General features: G+C 39.4%; 1 protein-coding gene and 1 long non-coding RNA gene across 2 annotated transcripts; both read left to right on the forward strand.

Moving 5' to 3' along the window:
- Nucleotides 1-1154: 1154 nt before the first annotated feature.
- Nucleotides 1155-5472, forward strand: LOC128520144 (E3 ubiquitin/ISG15 ligase TRIM25-like). Its single transcript, XM_053494223.1, has 5 exons — nucleotides 1155-1745; nucleotides 1891-1986; nucleotides 2536-2769; nucleotides 4244-4403; nucleotides 5426-5472. Exons 1-5 carry the CDS (start codon nucleotides 1155-1157, stop codon nucleotides 5470-5472), a joined length of 1128 nt encoding a protein of 375 aa, XP_053350198.1.
- Nucleotides 5473-16173: 10701 nt separating this feature from the next.
- LOC128530357 (uncharacterized) lies at nucleotides 16174-21365 on the forward strand. The gene is made up of 3 exons (XR_008361128.1): nucleotides 16174-16211; nucleotides 21058-21114; nucleotides 21277-21365. It is a non-coding gene; the product is annotated as an uncharacterized LOC128530357 (long non-coding RNA).
- The last annotated feature ends 1580 nt before the right edge of the window (nucleotides 21366-22945 follow it).

Consider the following 22945-nt stretch of genomic DNA (forward strand, 5'->3'; position numbering starts at 1 on the left):
CTGGATGGTTCTCTCTACCTAGAAGACAGTTCTGGCCTCAACTGGTGTTGGCAGCGGTTTCTCTGAGGACTTGACAGTTCGATAGTTCATACAAGTCTACCTGAGTTTTCAATAACTAACTGGACGCCATATTAACATCAATTAACATCAACTGTTATAGTGAACTGCCTGCCAACCAACACACAGTATGAATGCAGATCAATTTCTTCTCTCTGTTTCACCCAGATGAGGATGGGTTCCCTGTTGAGTCTGGTTCCTCTCAAGGTTTCTTCCTACTACCATCTCAGGGAGTTTTTCCTTGCCACTGTTGCCCTCGGCTTGCTCACCAGGGACTATCTGACCATTTTGATTCATACACATTCAAATTCCATACAAAAATAATTATTTTGATTGTGTAAAGCTGCTTTGGGACGATGCCAATTGTTAAAAGCACTATAGAAATAAAATTGAATTGAATTGAATTGAATTAAGTGGCATGGAGGCTTAGTGGGTAGCATTGTCATCTTGCACCTCCAGGGTCCGGGTCCAATTCTTGTCTCTGCTCTGTGTGTGTGCAAGGATTTTGCATGCTCACCCTTGCTTGGTGGGAGCTCTAGTTTCCTTTCACAGTAATATATCGCAGGGATAATTTGGGTTTCCAAAATTGCCTGAAGTGTGTGTGCCCTGCGATGCATTGGCACCCTGTTCAGACTATACCCCACTTTGTGCCCTTTGTGGATAGACTCCTGGCTCCAGGTTAGTGTTTGCAAATTATATTTGAAATGCACATTTCTTTTTTGCAGGTTTGTTGTTATACCACATTATCACATTATAATAATGTTTCCAACCATCCATCCCGTCCCCCTTTGGTTGCCAAATTATTTGCTCAAGAAGTCACCAGGATAAATTTTTCATGTTTAAAAAGCCACATTTGCTGTCTATTCAAGATGTGGTGATTTTACTGTTTACTAGTTAAGGTTTAAATGTAGATAATGTCATCTCTTTCAAATATCTGGCAACTCAACTCTTACTTTGGCAGAAATGAAAGTTAAACTAATCTTATGCTGTGTTTGACGTTCCAAACAGGGAAGTCACTCTTTAAGACACGCCTTTTACAAGGAAGCAACAAGGAAGGTGTTAGCTGCTATTAGTGTATTAGGTTATTCCTTAGGATAATGACAGAGACAGAAATTTCCGTCGCTTGTGGACAGTTCAGCTGTTCAATCTGTTTGGATCTGATGAAGGATCCAGCAGCTCTTCTCTGTGGACACAGTTTCTGTATGGAGTGTATTAATAACTGCTGGGATCAGGAGGATCAGAAGGGAGTCTATAGCTGTCCTCAGTGTAGACAAACCTTCACTCCAAGACCTGTTGTGAGTAAAAACACTGTTCTGGCTGAAGTAGTGGAGACACTGAAGAAGGCAAGACTACAAGCTACACCTCCGGCTCAGTCTTTAGCTGGACTTGAAGATGTGGATTGTGATTTCTGCACTGAGAGAAAACACAAAGCCATCAAGTCCTGTCTGGTGTGTCTGGCCTCTTTCTGTGAGACTCACCTCCAGCCTCACTATAAATCTCCTGCCTTTAAGAAGCACAAGCTGGTCGAAGCCTCCAGACGACTCCAGGAGCAGATCTGCTCTCAGCATGACAAACTGCTGGAGGTTTACTGTCGCACTGACCAGCTGTGTATCTGCATGTTGTGTACCATGGATCAACATAAAGGACATGATACAGTATCAGCTTCAGCAGAAAGAGTTGAAAAACAGGTAACAAAGTGTTACAGCTTTCAACCTCAACTAGTATAGAAATCATACAAACCAGTTCATAATGGAATGTTCATTTTTCTTTCATGTACTCTATTACCTTTAACATACTCAGGGTTAGTTATGTTCTGTGGTATTTACTGTGTAGAAGCAGTTGTTGGAGATTCAGGGAAAATCCAAGCAGAGAATCCAGGCGAGAGAGAAGGAGCTACAGGAGCTGAGAAAGGGTGTGGAGACTCACAAGGTGAGTTTGGACCTGAAAGACCTGTTTCGCTTATGCTGGTGCAGGGAATGCTGAATTTGATATATCTCATAAGTGGTAAGTCAAAGCTTATTAAATGGTTGTTTTTAACTTCCATGTATTGAATGAAAAAAGGTCTCTATGTTTGTCTCTATTCTTAGCAATAAGCTACTCAGCTAGCAGTAATGAGTGATGTATATTTTATTCCTAAAACAGTGAATTATTGCAATAATAATAACTGTTAAATTTGGAAAGAAAATATTTGAGTAAGATGGTGGACTCAAAGCTAGTACTTTTAAAGCCCCCCCACTGGCTTTACTTCACTTCACAGCCATGTTGATTAGGAGTAACTGCTTAAACTGGGAGAAACTGATGGCTGAGTAGACTACCTCAAGTTCATAAAGTAGGGATTTTGAGTTGAGGTGCATTTACATTGACCTTTTATGGTTACTCATCTCACTCTAATACAATACTCATGTATTCACTCATGGAGTGGAGTTTTAGTAAAACTACTAATTTAAAAACATCCTCTCTCTGTTTGTCCCCTAACAGCACTCAGCACAAACAGCAGTACAGGAAACTGGGAGGATCTTTACTGAGCTGATTAAATTCATTGAGGGAAGATGGTCTGAGGTAACAAAGCTGATCAGAACTCAGGAGAAAGCTGCACTGAATCGAGCTGAAGAAGTCATGAAGAAACTGGAGCAGGAGATTGCAGACCAGAAGAAGAGAGATGATGAGTTGGAGGTGCTTTCACAGACAGAAGATCCAATCCAGTACCTCCAGGTAACATTGCTTTGAGAATCAGCTGAATATTTAAATACAATAGAAATGCTTGATATTTTAATATACTAAATACTGATACTGAATACTGAATGATACTAAAAAAGTTCAGGGATTGGATAGTTGAGGACTGGGGCAAAGTATTTTTTCTGATGAATCCCCTTTAAGATTGTTCGGGGCATCTGTAAAGAAGCTTGTCTGGAGAAGAAAAGGTGAGCGCTACCATAAGTCGTGTGTCATGAACACAGCAATAAATGAAGAATGGAACAAAAACATCGTTCAAAGGCAACTTCTCCCAACAATCCTAAAACAGAACAGTTTGGTGACAACAAATGCCTTTTCCAGCATGATAGAGCATCTTGCCATAAGGTAAAAGTGATAATTAAGTAGCTTGGGGAACAAATTTTTGAAATTTTAGGTCCATGGCCTGGAAACTTCCCAGACCAAAATCCTATTGAGAACTTGTGGTCAATCCCCAAAAGGCAGGTGGACAAAACAAAAAACTACAAATTCTGACGAACTTAAAGCACTGGTTATGCAAAAATGGGCTGCCATCAATCAGGATGTGGCCCAGAAGTTACGGCGTTCCAGTGCGCAATGCAGATGTCTTCAAAAAGAAGGGTCAGCACAGCAAATATTTCATGAACTTAATATTGTATAATTGTCAATGAAAGCATTTGACACTTAGGAAATACTTGTAATTATACAGAATACCATAGCAACATCTGACAAAAAGATCTAAAAATACTGAAGCCACGGACTTTGTGAAAATTAATATTGTGTCACTCCCAAGAAACTTTGGGCCAAGACTGTAATGTTGTTAAAGTTTTTTTTTTTTTTTTATTGTTCTCATATATTTGTAAATAGAAAACTGTGTCTCCAGGATCATTTAATTTTAATGTTGCATTTATTGTAATTTCATTATGCTTTTCATTTGAAAATCTGATTTGTTAAATTAATTAAATAAATGTAAAAATTACGCTAATACAGTAACTCTCCTACATACACAATTAGAGTTGTTGACATCTTCATTCATGTAAGGTCCTGATGAGGTTCTGTCACACCTGTTTTTGTACATTGTACATAAACAGTCCTCTATACAAAATATATATAAAAAAAATATATATATATATATATATAACGTTGCATTAAAGGCGATTCCATAGTTTCTGAGTGTATTCATGGTGCAAATTACAAATCTAAATATTCTAGTTACGTCAAACTATTAGATAGTATTTAAATTAATATTTAGCAAGTACAATTAAGTTAATAATCACCATAAATTGCCAAAGTTACATTAAGTAACTTAAGTTTGAGATGCCTTCTGGATTTAACTCTGGATTGGATTTTTTAAAAGGTCAAGTATTTAATGGCTTATTTCATTACAAAACTATTAACTATCTAACGCAGAAGCATTAATCTTGTGTTCACGATGTTGTCTAAATTCACCCGGTTCTCTTTTTTTTACATATTTTAGAAATTCAAGTCTGTCACAAGCTCAGCTGGACCTTCCAACTTGCCCACCATCACATTAAGTCCTCTCCTAACTTTTGAGAATGTAATAAAGTCTGTGTCTCAACTGAAAGAGAAAGTGGAGGAGCACTCTAAAATTGAGTTTGAGGAGATCTCTAAGAAAGGTGAGTTACCACGTTATACTAGCTAAAAATACATGTTGCACAATGTTTTTTAGGCACGTGTGAAAGCAAATGAAATATACTGTAAAGCAGTATCTGACACATTTTTACAAGTGTTTGTGCAAAATATAACTATTTTGTCTATTTATTTCTGAACTTTGACTCTTCATAAATGTACTGTGATGTTTCTAAAGGGTTGGGAATGTTTGTGCATAAGTTCTTATGTAGCATCATACATGGGTGTACAACATAGATATAAAGTTGAGGTTAAATCACTATAGCTGCTACACCATTCTGAAACCAATTTGTTTGACTATAGAATATAGAGCAATTAACAGTTGTGTTGCTCCTAAAAAACAAGACATCCATCTAAATAAAGGGGAAAAAGAGTGATATGACTTCTTTAAATAGATTCATTTTTAATGTAAGTAGAAGAGAAAAATCATCCTTTTAAAAAAGAAATAATATTAACATTTATTGACATTACATTACATGTACATTAAAATGTTAAAAACTCACTTTTCGCTTTACTATAGTTTGTATCACAATTATCAGCTGCTCAAGCCCTAACATGATAGGAGCAATTTAGAAATGCTTTATTAGTAAACTTTATAAGATTCACACCAGTACCAGATTTTACTTTGTATCAGTCACGTAATGTACTACAGTTAAACATTAAATTGCACAACACTGTCAATGTAGAAATGTCCACCAACTGGGCAATGTTTCTGGAAAAAACAACAAGTAATAATTAAAAATTTGACCATTTCACTGAGTAAAAAGAAACTAAAGAGAGAGTGTAAACAGAGAAAAATAATATAAAATAAACAACGAAGAGATTCAGTCTATTAAACTCAGCCTAATCACAAAATTAAAAGAGCAACAATGAAAGAAAAGATGACCCTTTTCTTCTTCTTTGTTCCTAACTTGCTGGCTGGAAGAGGGGGTTGGCCCTGTAGCCAGTACACTGGATGCCAATGGCTTTTGGATGTTATGCAGGACATATTTCCATTTCTGGTGGACAGTGGCTAAGGAGGTCCTGGTGTCGTTTAGTTTGAGACAGTGCCGTTGATGGTAAGAACTCCCTGATGGCTGGAGAATTTGTACCATTCTGGCTGCGATAAGCAACAACATGGTGTCAATGTCATTGTTTCATCATCATCTGGAGTTTGAATAATTATTGACCCAGAGTCAATAAGTACTTCGAATAAAGCGAGCAATGGATATCTTGCATTTCGTGAGTTTTCTGGTAATTATCTTCTTTTGACCGACATGGTATCCAGTTCATACATTCCATGCGGCAATATGGATTTCCATAGTCCCCTTTGCATGAGCACCCTGGGTAGCCATACTGGCACATTAGCTGTCCCAGATGCAGTAGCATAAACAAACAAGTTTGACCCCTTGGCATCTTTAGCCAGGTTTGGGACCATCTACAGACTCTGCTACACTGAACACTCATATATAAGTATTGTAAAAATCTTAAAGAGGAAAAAAAAGATATTTCAAAAATCTTAAAGAGAAAAAATATTTAACTTCATTTGCATTTTAAGAGATAGTAAGTGTAAAAACATATATTTGTGTTTCTATAGTGAGAGAAGTCCAGTTCTTACCACCTCTCCTTCCCACTCTTCAGTGTAAGTATCTCTCTCTTATTCTCTCTTACTCTCACTCTCTCTCACTTACTCACACATACGCACACACACACACACACACACACACACACACACACACACACACACACACACACACACACACACACACACAGTTACTTTTAACTGGGCAATCTGATTGGTTAAGGGGTATTTCACGAGTTAACAGGTGATAACAGCACATTTAACTATATGTATCAATCCGGAACCAATTTTTGTCCTAATAACATTGCAAGTTTAGTTACACTGTTAATCGCACCATGGCTAAAAGATGGTCTGTACGGACCATACCAAGGAGTGAGCAACTGCCTGCCAAAACCCACATTCAAACAAGTCACATAAACACTTTCAGCAATAAAACACTTCTGATGTTAAATGTTAAGCAATACTTTGAATCCTTAATAAGTCTTTTAGAAAGGCATCTGAAAAATCTGTGTCCTTATATTTTCAGCTACAAAGAGAACCAGCCTTGAGTTAGCTCGTAACACAAGGCTGAATTCTAAACCACTCTCTAAACCCCTGATCAAGGGCATTACTTGTTGTGAGTGTCAATGGATTGTACACACTAATGCACTAGCTTTCCTTTTAACACTATTTGGAATTCAAACTCAGGACCCAGAAATTAATGGAGATGATGCACTAAAGCGGAATAAGTTAAATTTGAGATTTAAAGGACTGTCCATCACCCCCATGATTTATTCTCCTCACTTTTTGGCAACATAGTACTGGATTTAACACTACTTTAACCCTGTTAACTAACTCTTGGTTGCTAACTGACAGGCACCAGCTTCACCAGGCATGGTTAGTTACTGTAGATCCAACAGTCACGGAAGGATATATGTTGGTGGATACCTTTTGACTGCATTACAGTTGTGCTGATATTCCAGTACAAGAGCACTTCCCCACATGTGATATTGCTTAATTACATTGTTTCTGTAGCACCACCTGTCTCACTTTTTACACTTAAAGACCCAAAGAATGAACCTTTTCACTATTTCTCTCTTATATCAAACCCTTGACGAAGTTGCATGGTAAAAAACTGACAGTAGAAATCTCACCTAGTATGTTCAATAGTTAAAGTAAGAGCATTTCCACATGCACAATATAATGAGAACTCACAGGAATGAGACTAAACAGCTGTATTTAAAAAGAAAAACACATTTGTTTGGGAGTATAAGGATTGGACTGTGGAGCAAAGGAAAAAGATTATGCCGTCTGATGAGTCCAGATTGAGCCTATTCCGGAGCGATAGGCGTGTCAGAGTAAGAATGAAAATACGTGAAGTGATGTATTCATCATGTATAGTGGCCACTGCACAAGTCTATGGAGGCCATGTTATGATCTGGGGTTACTTCAGTTGATCAGGTCTAGACTCAGTGACAATAAAATAAGGTCAGCTGACAACCTGAATGTACTGAATGACCAGAATGAGTTTTTCTTCTTTGATGGAACAGGCATATTTCAGCATGAGGAATCATTTTCACACATGAATTCACCACCGCACTGTGTGCCATAATCAAAGTTAAAGATGCTCAAAAAAAAACCTGAGTGTGTGCAATGTTTTATTTATTATTCCTTTTTTTAAACACCAGAAGGATGTGCAGTATATTTTGGCTGATTGTATTTTAGTGAGTGTTTTATATAGAATTGAAAATATTCAATGCATTGTTATTGAATTGTTCTTACTGTACTTTGTTTGTGTTTGTATAGCACCAGCTGTGCCAGTTTTCACTTTTAAACCCGTAAAGAAAAAAAGTTTTAAGTGTAAGTGGATCTGTTTAATTTTTTCATTGTGTATTTTTGTTCTTTTATATTATAAAATAAATATTAATTCATTATTGCATTGTTTGTGTTTCTGTAGCAGCACTGTTCAAAACTGAACCCATAACGAAAGGTAAATGCATAATTTATTTCTCTTTTCCACACCCCCTTTCCTTTTTCTGTGCGCACGCACGCTAACATACAGACACAGACAAAACACACACTCAAGAATTTCTAGACTACTGCTAACTGCAATGACACATCCTACTTTTATTCATCTTGTCAAAATCACCACAAAAAAGATGGATGGATGGAACGGAATCTCCAGAGTGAGCTATTAAGATGCAAGATGCAGATTTTCGAACAAAGAAAGGTCATCAGGACAGAAAAATATGGAGTCATAATCCATATATACATGTCATGTAATTTACAAATGTATCTTGCATTATGTATGAACATCCCTTCATTTGTGTATGGATTTTTAAGACACACTTGGATTCACAAATTCATTTTTTGTTCAAAAAAGGTTTCCTTTTCTAGACACCAACTAGACACACCTGGTTCTCATTGCCGGCTTAACTGCCATTTCTCTCCACTTTGTTTAAATTTCTCTCTGCGGTTTGGTCTTTCATCCAATGCTCCTTGAAAAAGGAGCCTTTGGAAAACTCCTTCCAAACTTACGATTTTCCAAAACTCCGTTTTCAGTATTGTTGTGTGGACAGGGGAAATGGAGATTTTGACTTGTTGTAATAGACCTTGTTGCAACAAGATGATGTCATTGTCTGGGTGCCATTTTCCTTGATTTAACACACACACACACACACACACACACACACACACACACACAAACATTTCTACGACTCTTAGAACAAGAGGCCCAAGTTAAACAATATTGGTTAACAATGTGCAGGCATCTTTTAACTCTGGCATTATTAAGTAAATGTTATGCAAGTAGGAGTAGTTGTATTTCAATCCTTGTCACTTCCAGGGAGAACCTCAACATCTTCAGCTCTGCTACCTCCAACTCTGCCTTCTGTCTTTTCTACACCTTTCCTTTCATTCTCGCTGATACTCTTTTATCGCACAACACACCTGACACTTTTCTCCACCCATTCCAACCTGCCTGTACCCACCTCTTCACCACCTTTGAACACTCTCCGTTGCTCTGGACCGTTGACCCTAAGTACTTAAAATCCTGCACCTTCTTTATCTCTGCTCCCTGTAGCCTCACCGATCCTCCTGGGTCCCTCTCATTCACACACGTATTACATCTTGCTGCGGCTAACCTTCATTCCTCTGCTTTCCAGAGCATACCTCCACCTCTCCAAATTTTCCTCCACTTGTTCCCTGCTCTCGCTACAAAGCACAATGTCATCTGTAAACATCATAGTCCATGGAGACTCCTGTCTAACCTCATCTGTCAACCTGTCCATCACCAAAGCAAACAAAAAGGGGCTCAGAGCCGATTCTTGATGCAGACCCACCTCCACCTTAAACTCTTCTGTCACACCTACAGCACATCTTACCACTGTCTTACAGCTCTCATACATGTCCTGCACCACTCTAACATACTTCTTTGCCACTCCAGACTTCCTCATACAACACCACAGCTCCTCTCTCGGCACCCTGTCGTAGGCTTTCTCTAAATCTACAAAGACACAATGCAACTCTTTATTACCTTCTCTGTACTTTTCCGCCAGCATCCTCAAAGCAAATACTGGATCTGATGTACCCTTTCTAGACATAAAACCATATTGCTGCTCACAAATGCTCACCTCTGCCCTTAACCGAGCTTCCACTACTCTTTCCCACAGCTTCATTGTATGCCTCATTAACTTTATACCTCTATAATTGCCACAGCTCTGCACATCTCCCTTGTTCTTAAAAATTGGCACCAATATACTTCTCCTCCATTCCTCTGGAATCCTCTTACTCTCCAAGATCTTGTTAAACAAACTTGTCAGAAACTCTACTGCCACCTCTCCTAAGCACTTCCGTACCTCTACATGTATGTCATCAGGACCAACAGCCTTTCCACTCTACATCCTCTTCAACGCCCTTCTCACCTCACTTTTACTAATATTTGCTACTTCCTGTTTCACAACAGTCACCTCTCCTACTCTTTGTTCTCTTTTGTTTTCCTCATTCATCAACTCCTTAAAGTACTCCTTCCATCTTCCCATCACCCTCCTGGCATCTGTCGGTACATTTCCATCTCTATCCTTAATCACTCTAACCTGCTGCACATCCTTCCCATCTCTATCTCTTTGCCTTGCCAACCTGTACAGATCCCCCTCTCCCTCCTTACTGTCAAGCCTAGCATACAGGTCCTCATATGCTCTTTGTTTGGCCTTTGCCACCTCTACCTTCACCTTACTCTGCATCTCCCTGTAATCCTGTCTACTCTCTTCAGTCCTCTCAGAGTCCCACTTCTTCTTAGCTAGCCTCTTTCCCTGTATACACTCCTGGACTTCCTTATTTCACCAGCAAGTCTCCTTGTCCACTTTCCCCTTACCTGATGATACACCAAGTACCCTCCTACCTGTCTTCCTGACCACATTGGCTGTAGTTGTCCAGTCAACTAAAAGCACCTCCTGACCACCCATAGCTTGTCTCAACTCCTCCCTAGAGACTACACAACATTCTTCCTTTCTCAGCTTCCACCACTTTGTCCTCTTCACCTTCCTCACCACCAGGGTTATTTTACACACCACCATTTTGTCTGGCTACACTCTCCCCTACCAACACTTTGCAGTCACTGATCTCTTTCAGATTACAACGTCGACACAAGATGTAGTCCACCTGAGTGCTTCTGCCTCCACTCTTATATGTCACCCTATGTTCCTGCCTCTTCTGGAAGAAAGTATTTACCACTGCCATTTCCATCCTCTTTGCAAAGTCCACCACCTTCTGTCCTTCTACATTCCTGTCCTGAAGACCAAACCTGCCCATCACATTTTCATCATCTCTGTTCCCTTCCCCAACATGTCCATTGAAGTCTGCACCAATCACCACTCTTTCACCTCTGGGGATGCTCTGCATCACTTCATCTAACTCACTCCAGAATTTCTCCTTCTCTTTTAACTCACATCCTACCTGTGGGGCATAAACACTAACAACATTGAACATCACACCTTAATTTCCAGCTTCAGACTTACCACAGTATCTGATACTCTCTTCACCTCTAGAACATTCCTTACAAACTCCTCTTTCAAAATAACTCCTACTTCATTTCTTTTCCTATCCACACCATGGTAAAACAATTTGAACCTTGATCCTAAGCTTCTGGCCTTGCTACCTTTCCACCTGGTCTTCTGGACACACAGTATATCCACCTTCCTTCTCTGCATCATAGCAACTAACTCTCTTCCCTTCCCTGTCATGGTCTCAACATTCAAAGTCCCTACTATCACTCCTAAACTCTTGCCTTTCCTCTTTTCTTTCTGCTTTCGAACACGCCTTCCTCCTCTCCTTCTATGATAGTGTATACTGCATAGTGTTTATTTTGGCATTTTGATGATTTATTATGGAAAGTATTTAATGAGCTATTAAATTTCTATTACATTTATTAAATTGGATTTGTTTCCATAGTACCATCCCTGCCATTGTTCACCACTGAACCCACAAAGAAAGAAACTTTTCAACGTAGGTGGATCACTTTACTTTTTCCTTTTCCATTTTTCTTCTTTAAGATAATAAAGAAGTGTATGCTGTTATTCCATTGTTTGCGTTTGTGTTGCACCGCTCGTCACTGTTCACCACTGAAAGCCAAAATGATTGTACCTAATGATGCCACTGAAGAGAAATGATGTGCTTTAAAAAAATAATAAATCTCATATTTAATTTAACTGCAATTATTTGTGTTTCTGTAGTTAGTAATGCCCAGATCAACCCACATCCTGTCCCCACTTCCACAATAAGTAAGTCTCTTCCTCTCTCTCTCTCTCTCTCTCTCTCTCTCTCTGTAAAACTTTGGAGGTGAAATATTAGTTACTAGTTCTTCCTTTTAAAAACATTCATGGCATTTTCACATTTATTTTTGCACTGATTGTGTTTCTGTAGGTAACTTTCCCTTTGCGGCTCCCACACCTGCACTTCAAAAGAAAGATGTTCAAAGTAAATGTAATTATTTATTTATTTATTTATTTATTTATCACTCACTCACTCACTCACTCACTCACTCATTCACTCTCCTGTTTCAGCTGATCAGCTGTTTTAAAATGAATATCTGATTGGTCTTTCTTCTATCTTTATTGATCTTTTTAATAATCTGTTTGACTGTGGCTGGAATTTTGTGTTTTTGTAGTTAAGGCCACTACCGAGAAACTTTCTGATTCTGATGCACAAAAGAAATCTTTTCAGTGTAAGCATCTTTCACTTTCAAACACATAAACACACACACACACACACACATACACACACACACACACACATAGACAGACAGACAGACAGACAGACACAGACACACACACACACACACACACACACACACACACACACACACACACACACACACCTGTTTTAGCTAATCAATTGCTTTTGATAAAAATGTCAGTTACATTTTGTATTGTTGTGAAATCGTAACTCTGATGTGTTTGTGTTTTAGTAGATAGACTATTTGACCAGAAACCTTCCATACCTGAACCCCCAAAGAATGATTTTCAATGTAAGTATCTTTCTCTCACAAACAGATATACAGTACACACACACACACACACACACACACACACACACACATTTATTGAATGTAAACATACTGTACCAACTGTTACATCTAATTCTCATTCTGGTGGTGATGTTTAAGACTTTTTTTTTCATGTTTAGACCCTTAAGCAGGGTTACGATTACAAACATAAAGCTCACACACATTGTCATTGCTGAATTTTGGCTCAAGTTAAACAAATTCCGGTAACAATGTGCAGCCATCTGTTAAGGAATCCTGCCTGGAAACAGATACAGTATATACTTACCAAAAGTGGTCCACGTGTAAAGTTCACCAAGGTTATCTTGGTGATAAATATTGCAAAAATTTAGGCCCCCCCTGATAAATACCTTTTGCAAAGGGCTTTTAGTTCTGTAATATTCTATGATCGTCTTGCATGCACAGCTCTTTTAAGATCTACCCACAAATTTTCAATGATTTTTAAATCTGTGATGGCCGTTACAAAACCTTCAGCTTGTGTCTCTTGAGGTATTCCTTAGTGGATTTTGAGGTACAGTATGTTTAGGATCATTGTCTTGTTGTAGAAGCCGCCCTCTTTTCAGCTTCAGCTTTTTACAGATGGTGTGATGTTTGCTTTCAGAATTTGCTGGTTTTTACTGGAATCCATTCTTCCTTCCACCTGTGCAATGTTTTCTGTGCCACTGGCTGCAACACAACCCCAAAACATGATAGATCCAACCCCATGCTTAATAGTTGGCAAGGTGTTCTTTTTATGAAACGCTGCTCCTTTTTTCTCCAAACATGCCTTTGCTGATTTTGGCCAAAGAGTTCTATTTTACCTTCATCAGTCCACTTGTTTTCAAACCACGTCTCAGGCTTCTGTAAATGTTCTGTTGTATACTTCTGATGTGGGATTTTATGATGGGGATCAAAGTAAGGTTTTCTTCTGCTGACTCGTCCTTGAAGGTCTTGTGGAAAGGTGCACCACCACTCCTGAGTCTGCTAAATCTTCCTGCAGGTTTTTGTGCAGTCAAATGGGGGGTTTGATTTGTTTTTCTGACCAGCATATGAGCAGTTCTCACTGAGAGTTTTCTTGGTCTTCCAGATCTCATCCTAACCTCCATAGTTCCCCTGAACTGCCATCTCTTAATTACATTTCTCACTGTGGAAGCTGCAAGCTGACAATTCTTTCCTATCTTCTTGTAGCCTTCTCCTGCATTGTGGGCATCAATAACTTTCATTTTTAGAATCTTAAACAGCTGCTTAGAGAAACCCATGGTTGTTGAGTGTCCGCAAGTGTGTGCATAAGGTTTGAAGAGTCAAAATATTTGTAATGCTTTGAAATTGGCCTTTACTAATGACAGCTGTTGCCATGCACAGATCTAACAAGTATTAATAATCGCATGTAAATAGCCATTTATCGGCTGATTAAGCATCATTACTAGCAGTATGAAATAACAGCATGACTCACATCGCATCCAGTCAGTCAGCTCCACTTGCCATAAGAAGTTCTGGAAAAGCACAGAGTGTAAGCTCGGCCGCGATCACTTGACTGCTGCTCAATTTGAAGATCAGGTCGATCTGGTCCAAACTCTTCACCTTTTCTTTCTTTTTCGTCCGATCGCCTTGCGCATGGGGTATTTTAGCACAGAACTTACAAAATTTCCTCTCATATTTAGCTGGCTTTATGTGTCCCTTTTTAACCAGTCGGAACTGGTGTTTGCTGAAAATATTGGCATTTTTTCAATTCCAAGAGAGACTGTGTTAACATCTTTTCAATTAAAAATAAAAATTTTACCAAAATCTTTTATTTAACAAGGCATGCCCAAACCTTTGCATAAGACTGTATATAGTCTTTCAGAAGAAGATGGAGGGTCACAAACCATCAAGCAAAGCTGAGCTGTTTGCTTTTTTTGGAAAAAATCGTTTTCCTCATTCATCAACTCCTTAAAGTACTCCTTCCATCTTCCCATCACCCTCCTGGCATCTGTCCGTACATTTCCATCTCTATTCTTAATCACTCTAACCTGCTGCACATTCTTCCCATCTCTATCTCTCTGCCTCGCCAACCTGTACAGATCCACCTCTCCCTCCTTACTGTCCAGCCTAGCATACAAGTCTTCATATGCTCTTTGTTTGGCCTTTGCCACCTCTATCTTCACCTTACTCTGCATCTCCCTGTACTCCTGTCTACTCTCTTCAGTCCTCTCAGTGTCCCACTTCTTCTTAGCTAGCCTCTTTCCCTGTATACACTCCTGGACTTCCTCATTTCACCAGCAAGTCTCCTTGTCCACTTTCCCCTTACCTGATGATACACCAAGTACCCTCCTACCTGTCTTCCTGACCACATTGGCTGTAGTTGTCCAGTCAACTAAAAGCACCTCCAGACCACCCATAGCCTGTCTCAACTCCTCCCTAAAGACTTCACAACATTCTTCCTTTCTCAGCTTCCACCACTTTGTCCTCTGCTCTGCCTTTGTCCTCTTCGCCTTCCTCACCACCAGGGTTATTTTACACATGACCATTCTGTGTTGTCTGGCCACACTCTCCCCTACCAACACTTTGCAGTCACTGATCTCTTTCAGATTACAACGTCGACACAAGATGTAGTCGACCTGAGTGCTTCTGCCTCCACTCTTATATGTCACCCTATGTTCCTGCCTCTTCTGGAAGAAAGTATTTACCACTGCCATTTCCATCCTCTTTGCAAAGTCCACCACCATCTGTCCTTCTACATTCCTGTCCTGAAGACCAAACCTGCCCATCACATTTTCATCACCTCTGTTCCCTTCCCCAACATGTCCATTGAAGTCTGCACCAATCACCACTCTCTCCCCTCTGGGGATGCTCTGCATCACTTCATCTAACTCACTCCAGAATTTCTCCTTCTCTTCTAACTCACATCCTACCTGTGGGGCATAAACACTAACAACATTCAACATCACACCTTAATTTCCAGCTTCAGACTTACCACGGTATCTGATACTCTCTTCACCTCTAGAACATTCCTTACAAACTCCTCTTTTAAAATAACTCCAACTCTATTTCTTTTCCTATCCACACCATGGTAAAACAATTTGAACCCTGATCCTAAGCTTCTGGCCTTGCTACCTTTCCACCTGGTCTCCTGGACACACAGTATATCCACCTTCCTTCTCTGCATCATAGCAACTAACTCTCTTCCCTTCCCTGTCATGGTCTCAACATTCAAAGTCCCTACTATCACTCCTAAACTCTTGCCTTTCCTCTTCTCTTTCTGCTTTCGAACACGCCTTCCTCCTCTCCTTCTTCGATAGTGTATACTGCATAGTGTTTATTTTGGCATTTTGATGATTTATCATGGAAAGTATTTAATGAGCTATGAAATTTCTATTACATTTATTAAATTGGATTTGTTTCCATAGTACCATCCCTGCCATTGTTTACCACTGAACCCACAAAGAAAGAAACTTTTCAACGTAGGTGGATCACTTTACCTTTTCCTTTTCCATTTTTCTTCTTTAAGATAATAAAGAAGTGTATGCTGTTATTCCATTGTTTGTGTTTGTGTTGCACCGCTCGTGTCACTGTTCACCACTGTAAGCCAAAATGATTGTACCTAATGATGCCACTGAAGAGAAATGATGTGCTTTAAAAAAATAATAAATCTCATATTTAATTTAACTGCAATTATTTGTGTTTCTGTAGTTAGTAATGCCCAGATCAACCCACATCCTGTCCCCACTTCCACGATAAGTAAGTCTCTCTCTCTCTCTCTCTCTCTCTCTCTCTGTGTAAAACTTTGGAGGTGAAATATTAGTTACTAGTTCTTCCTTTTAAAAACATTCATGGCATTTTCACATTTATTTTTGCACTGATTGTGTTTCTGTAGGTAACTTTCCCTTTGCGGCTCCCACACCTGCACTTCAAAAGAAAGAAGATGTTCAAAGTAAGTTTATTTATTTATTTATTTATTTATTTATCACTCACTCACTCACTCACTCACTCCTGTTTCAGCTGATCAGCTGTTTTAAAATGAATATCTGATTGGTCTTTCTTCTATCTTTATTGATCTTTTTAATAATCTGTTTGACTGTGGCTGGAATTTTGTGTTTTTGTAGTTAAGGCCACTACCGAGAAACTTTCTGATTCTGATGCACAAAAGAAATCTTTTCAGTGTAAGCATCTTTCACTTTCAAACACATAAATACACCCCCCCCCCCCCACACACACACACACACACACACACACACATAGACACACACACACACATAGACACACACACACACATAGACACACACACACACATAGACACACACACACACACACACACACACACACACACACACACACACACACACACACACACACACACCTGTTTTAGCTAATCAATTGCTTTTGATAAAAATGTCAGTTACATTTTGTATTGTTGTGAAATCGTAACTCTGATGTGTTTGTGTTTTAGTAGATAGACTATTTGACCAGAAACCTTCCATACCTGAACCCCCAAAGAATGATTTTCAATGTAAGTATCTTTCTCTCACAAACAGATATACAGTACACACACACACACACACACACACACACACACACACACACACATTTATTGAATGTAAACATACTGTACCAACTGTTACATCTAATTCTCATTCTGGTGGTGATGTTTAAGACTTTTTTTTTCATGTTTAGACCCTTAAGCAGGGTTACGATTACAAACATAAAGCTCACACACATTGTCATTGCTGAATTTTGGCTCAAATTAAACAAATTCCGGTAACAATGTGCAGCCATCTGTTAAGGAATCCTGCCTGGAAACAGATACAGTATATACTTACCAAAAGTGGTCCACGTGTAAAGTTCACCAAGGTTATCTTGGTGATAAATATTGCAAAAATTTAGGCCCCCCCTGATAAATACCTTTTGCAAAGGGCTTTTAGTTCTGTAATATTCTATGATCGTCTTGCATGCACAGCTCTTTTAAGATCTACCCACAAATTTTCAATGATTTTTAAATCTGTGATGGCCGTTACAAAACCTTCAGCTTGTGTCTCTTGAGGTATTCCTTAGTGGATTTTGAGGTACAGTATGTTTAGGATCATTGTCTTGTTGTAGAAGCCGCCCTCTTTTCAGCTTCAGCTTTTTACAGATGGTGTGATGTTTGCTTTCAGAATTTGCTGGTTTTTACTGGAATCCATTCTTCCTTCCACCTGTGCAATGTTTTCTGTGCCACTGGCTGCAACACAACCCCAAAACATGATAGATCCAACCCCATGCTTAATAGTTGGCAAGGTGTTCTTTTTATGAAACGCTGCTCCTTTTTTCTCCAAACATGCCTTTGCTGATTGTGGCCAAAGAGTTCTATTTTACCTTCATCAGTCCACAGCACTTGTTTTCAAACCACGTCTCAGGCTTCTGTAAATGTTCTGTTGTATACTTCTGATGTGGGATTTTATGATGGGGATCAAAGTAAGGTTTTCTTCTGCTGACTCGTCCTTGAAGGTCTTGTGGAAAGGTGCACCACCACTCCTGAGTCTGCTAAATCTTCCTGCAGGTTTTTTGCAGTCAAATGGGGGGTTTGATTTGTTTTTCTGACCAGCATATGAGCAGTTCTCACTGAGAGTTTTCTTGGTCTTCCAGATCTCATCTTAACCTCCATAGTTCCCCTGAACTGCCATCTCTTAATTACATTTCTCACTGTGGAAGCTGCAAGCTGACAATGCTTTCCTATCTTCTTGTAGCCTTCTCCTGCATTGTGGGCATCAATAACTTTCATTTTTAGAATCTTAAACAGCTGCTTAGAGAAACCCATGGTTGTTGAGTGTCCGCAAGTGTGTGCATAAGGTTTGAAGAGTCAAAATATTTGTAATGCTTTGAAATTGGCCTTTACTAATGACAGCTGTTGCCATGCACAGATCTAACAAGCTGATTAAGGTCTGAAAGCTTGTAAAAAGAAACTGAGACTCTGGAACTCTTAAGGTGCACTTTTGCACACTACCATAATAATCTTTTTATTTATTATTTTTGTTCAATTTATGGCATAAGAAGTAACTATGCATCAATGTTGGTGCATTATTTTTTTTTTTGTGGGGGGGGGGGCGCAAACAAAATTAAAATAAAACTTTAAATAATCGCATGTAAATAGCCATTTATCGGCTGATTAAGCATCATTACTAGCAGTATGAAATAACAGCATGACTCACATCGCATCCAGTCAGTCAGCTCCACTTGCCATAAGAAGTTCTGGAAAAGCACAGAGTGTAAGCTCGGCCGCGATCACTTGACTGCTGCTCAATTTGAAGATCAGGTCGATCTGGTCCAAACTCTTCACCTTTTCTTCCTTTTTCGTCCGAGTGCCTTGGGGTATTTTAGCACAGAACTTACAAAATTTCCTCTCATATTTAGCTGGCTTTATGTGTCCCTTTTTAACCAGTCGGAACTGGTGTTTGCTGAAAATATTGACATTTTTTCAATTCCAAGAGAGACTGTGTTAACATCTTTTCAATTAAAAATAAAAATTTTACCAAAATCTTTTATTTAACAAGGCATGCCCAAACCTTTGCATAAGACTGTATATGGTCTTTCAGAAGAAGATGGAGGGTCACAAACCATCAAGCAAAGCTGAGCTGTTTGCTTTTTTTGGAAAAAATCGTTTTCCTCATTCATCAACTCCTTAAAGTACTCCTTCCATCTTCCCATCACCCTCCTGGCATCTGTCAGTACATTTCCATCTCTATCCTTAATCACTCTAACCTGCTGTATATTCTTTCCATCTCTATCTCTCTGCCTTGCCAACCTGTACAGATCCACCTCTCCCTCCTTACTGTCTAGCCTAGCATACAAGTCCTCATATGCTCTTTGTTTGGCCTTTGCCACCTCTACCTTCACCTTACTCTGCATCTCCCTGTACTCCTGTCTACTCTCTTCAGTCCTCTCAGTGTCCCACTTCTTCTTAGCTAGCCTCTTTCCCTGTATACACTCCTGGACTTCCTCATTTCACCACCAAGTCTCCTTGTCCACTTTCCCCTTACCTGATGATACACCAAGTACCCTCCTACCTGTCTTCCTGACCACATTGGCTGTAGTTGTCCAGTCAACTAAAAGCACCTCCTGACCACCCATAGCTTGTCTCAACTCCTCCCTAGAGACTACACAACATTCTTCCTTTCTCAGCTTCCACCACTTTGTCCTCTGCTCTGCCTTTGTCCTCTTCACCTTCCTCACCACCAAGGTTATTTTACACACCACCATTCTGTGTTGTCTGGCTACACTCTCCCCTACCAACACTTTGCAGTCACTGATCTCTTTCAGGTTACAACGTCGACACAAGATGTAGTCGACCTGAGTGCTTCTGCCTCCACTCTTATATGTCACCCTATGTTCCTGCCTCTTCTGGAAGAAAGTATTTACCACTGCCATTTCCATCCTCTTTGCAAAGTCCACCACCTTCTGTCCTTCTACATTCCTGTCCTGAAGACCAAACCTGCCCATCACATTTTCATCATCTCTGTTCCCTTCCCCAACATGTCCATTGAAGTCTGCACCAATCACCACTCTTTCACCTCTGGGGATGCTCTGCATCACTTCATCTAACTCACTCCAGAATTTCTCCTTCTCTTCTAACTCACATCCTACCTGTGGGGCATAAACACTAACAACATTCAACATCACACCTTAATTTCCAGCTTCAGACTTACCACGGTATCTGATACTCTCTTCACCTCTAGAACATTCCTTACAAACTCCTCTTTTAAAATAACTCCAACTCTATTTCTTTTCCTATCCACACCATGGTAAAACAATTTGAACCCTGATCCTAAGCTTCTGGCCTTGCTACCTCTCCACCTGGTCTCCTGGACACACAGTATATCCATCTTCCTTCTCTGCATCATAGCAACTAACTCTCTTCCCTTCCCTGTCATAGTCTCAACATTCAAAGTCCCTACTATCACTCCTAAACTCTTGCCTTTCCTCTTCTCTTTCTGCTTTCGAACACGCCTTCCTCCTCTCCTTCTATGATAGTGTATACTGCATAGTGTTTATTTTGGCATTTTGATGATTTATTATGGAAAGTATTTAATGAGCTATTAAATTTCTATTACATTTATTAAATTGGATTTGTTTCCATAGTACCATCCCTGCCATTGTTCACCACTGAACCCACAAAGAAAGAAACTTTTCAACGTAGGTGGATCACTTTACTTTTTCCTTTTCCATTTTTCTTCTTTAAGATAATAAAGAAGTGTATGCTGTTATTCCATTGTTTGTGTTTGTGTTGCACCGCTCGTGTCACTGTTCACCACTGAAAGCCAAAATGATTGTACCTAATGATGCCACTGAAGAGAAATGATGTGCTTTAAAAAAATAATAAATCTCATATTTAATTTAACTGCAATTATTTGTGTTTCTGTAGTTAGTAATGCCCAGATCAACCCACATCCTGTCCCCACTTCCACAATAAGTATGTCTCTCCCTCTCTCTCTCTCTCTCTCTCTCTCTCTCTCTGTGTAAAACTTTGGAGGTGAAATATTAGTTACTAGTTCTTCCTTTTAAAAACATTCATGGCATTTTCACATTTATTTTTGCACTGATTGTGTTTCTGTAGGTAACTTTCCCTTTGCGGCTCCCACACCTGCACTCCAAAAGAAAGAAGATGTTCAAAGTAAGTGTATTTATCACTCACTCACTCACTCACTCACTCACTCTCTCTCCTGTTTCAGCTGATCAGCTGTTTTAAAATGAATATCTGATTGGTCTTTCTTCTATCTTTATTGATCTTTTTAATAATCTGTTTGACTGTGGCTGGAATTTTGTGTTTTTGTAGTTAAGGCCACTACCCAGAAACTTTCTGATTCTGATGCACAAAAGAAATCTTTTCAGTGTAAGCATCTTTCACTTTCAAACACATAAACACACACATAGACAGACACACACACACACACACACCCACACACACACACACACACACACACACACACACACACACCCACACACACACACACACACACACACACACACACACACACACACACACATAGACACACACACACACACACACACACACACACACACACACACACACCTGTTTTAGCTAATCAATTGCTTTTGATAAAAATGTCAGTTACATTTTGTATTGTTGTGAAATCGTAACTCTGATGTGTTTGTGTTTTAGTAGATAGACTATTTGACCAGAAACCTTCCATACCTGAACCCCCAAAGAATGATTTTCAATGTAAGTATCTTTCTCTCACAAACAGATATACAGTACACACACACACACACACACACACACACACACACATTTATTGAATGTAAACATACTGTACCAACTGTTACATCTAATTCTCATTCTGGTGGTGATGTTTAAGACTTTTTTTTTCATGTTTAGACCCTTAAGCAGGGTTACGATTACAAACATAAAGCTCACACACATTGTCATTGCTGAATTTTGGCTCAAGTTAAACAAATTCCGGTAACAATGTGCAGCCATCTGTTAAGGAATCCTGCCTGGAAACAGATACAGTATATACTTACCAAAAGTGGTCCACGTGTAAAGTTCACCAAGGTTATCTTGGTGATAAATATTGCAAAAATTTAGGCCCCCCCTGATAAATACCTTTTGCAAAGGGCTTTTAGTTCTGTAATATTCTATGATCGTCTTGCATGCACAGCTCTTTTAAGATCTACCCACAAATTTTCAATGATTTTTAAATCTGTGATGGCCGTTACAAAACCTTCAGCTTGTGTCTCTTGAGGTATTCCTTAGTGGATTTTGAGGTACAGTATGTTTAGGATCATTGTCTTGTTGTAGAAGCCGCCCTCTTTTCAGCTTCAGCTTTTTACAGATGGTGTGATGTTTGCTTTCAGAATTTGCTGGTTTTTACTGGAATCCATTCTTCCTTCCACCTGTGCAATGTTTTCTGTGCCACTGGCTGCAACACAACCCCAAAACATGATAGATCCAACCCCATGCTTAATAGTTGGCAAGGTGTTCTTTTTATGAAACGCTGCTCCTTTTTTCTCCAAACATGCCTTTGCTGATTTTGGCCAAAGAGTTCTATTTTACCTTCATCAGTCCACTTGTTTTCAAACCACGTCTCAGGCTTCTGTAAATGTTCTGTTGTATACTTCTGATGTGGGATTTTATGATGGGGATCAAAGTAAGGTTTTCTTCTGCTGACTCGTCCTTGAAGGTCTTGTGGAAAGGTGCACCACCACTCCTGAGTCTGCTAAATCTTCCTGCAGGTTTTTGTGCAGTCAAATGGGGGGTTTGATTTGTTTTTCTGACCAGCATATGAGCAGTTCTCACTGAGAGTTTTCTTGGTCTTCCAGATCTCATCCTAACCTCCATAGTTCCCCTGAACTGCCATCTCTTAATTACATTTCTCACTGTGGAAGCTGCAAGCTGACAATTCTTTCCTATCTTCTTGTAGCCTTCTCCTGCATTGTGGGCATCAATAACTTTCATTTTTAGAATCTTAAACAGCTGCTTA

This window comes from Clarias gariepinus, chromosome 1 (assembly GCF_024256425.1).
Source record: "Clarias gariepinus isolate MV-2021 ecotype Netherlands chromosome 1, CGAR_prim_01v2, whole genome shotgun sequence".
Classification (NCBI taxonomy): Eukaryota; Metazoa; Chordata; class Actinopteri; order Siluriformes; family Clariidae; genus Clarias; species Clarias gariepinus.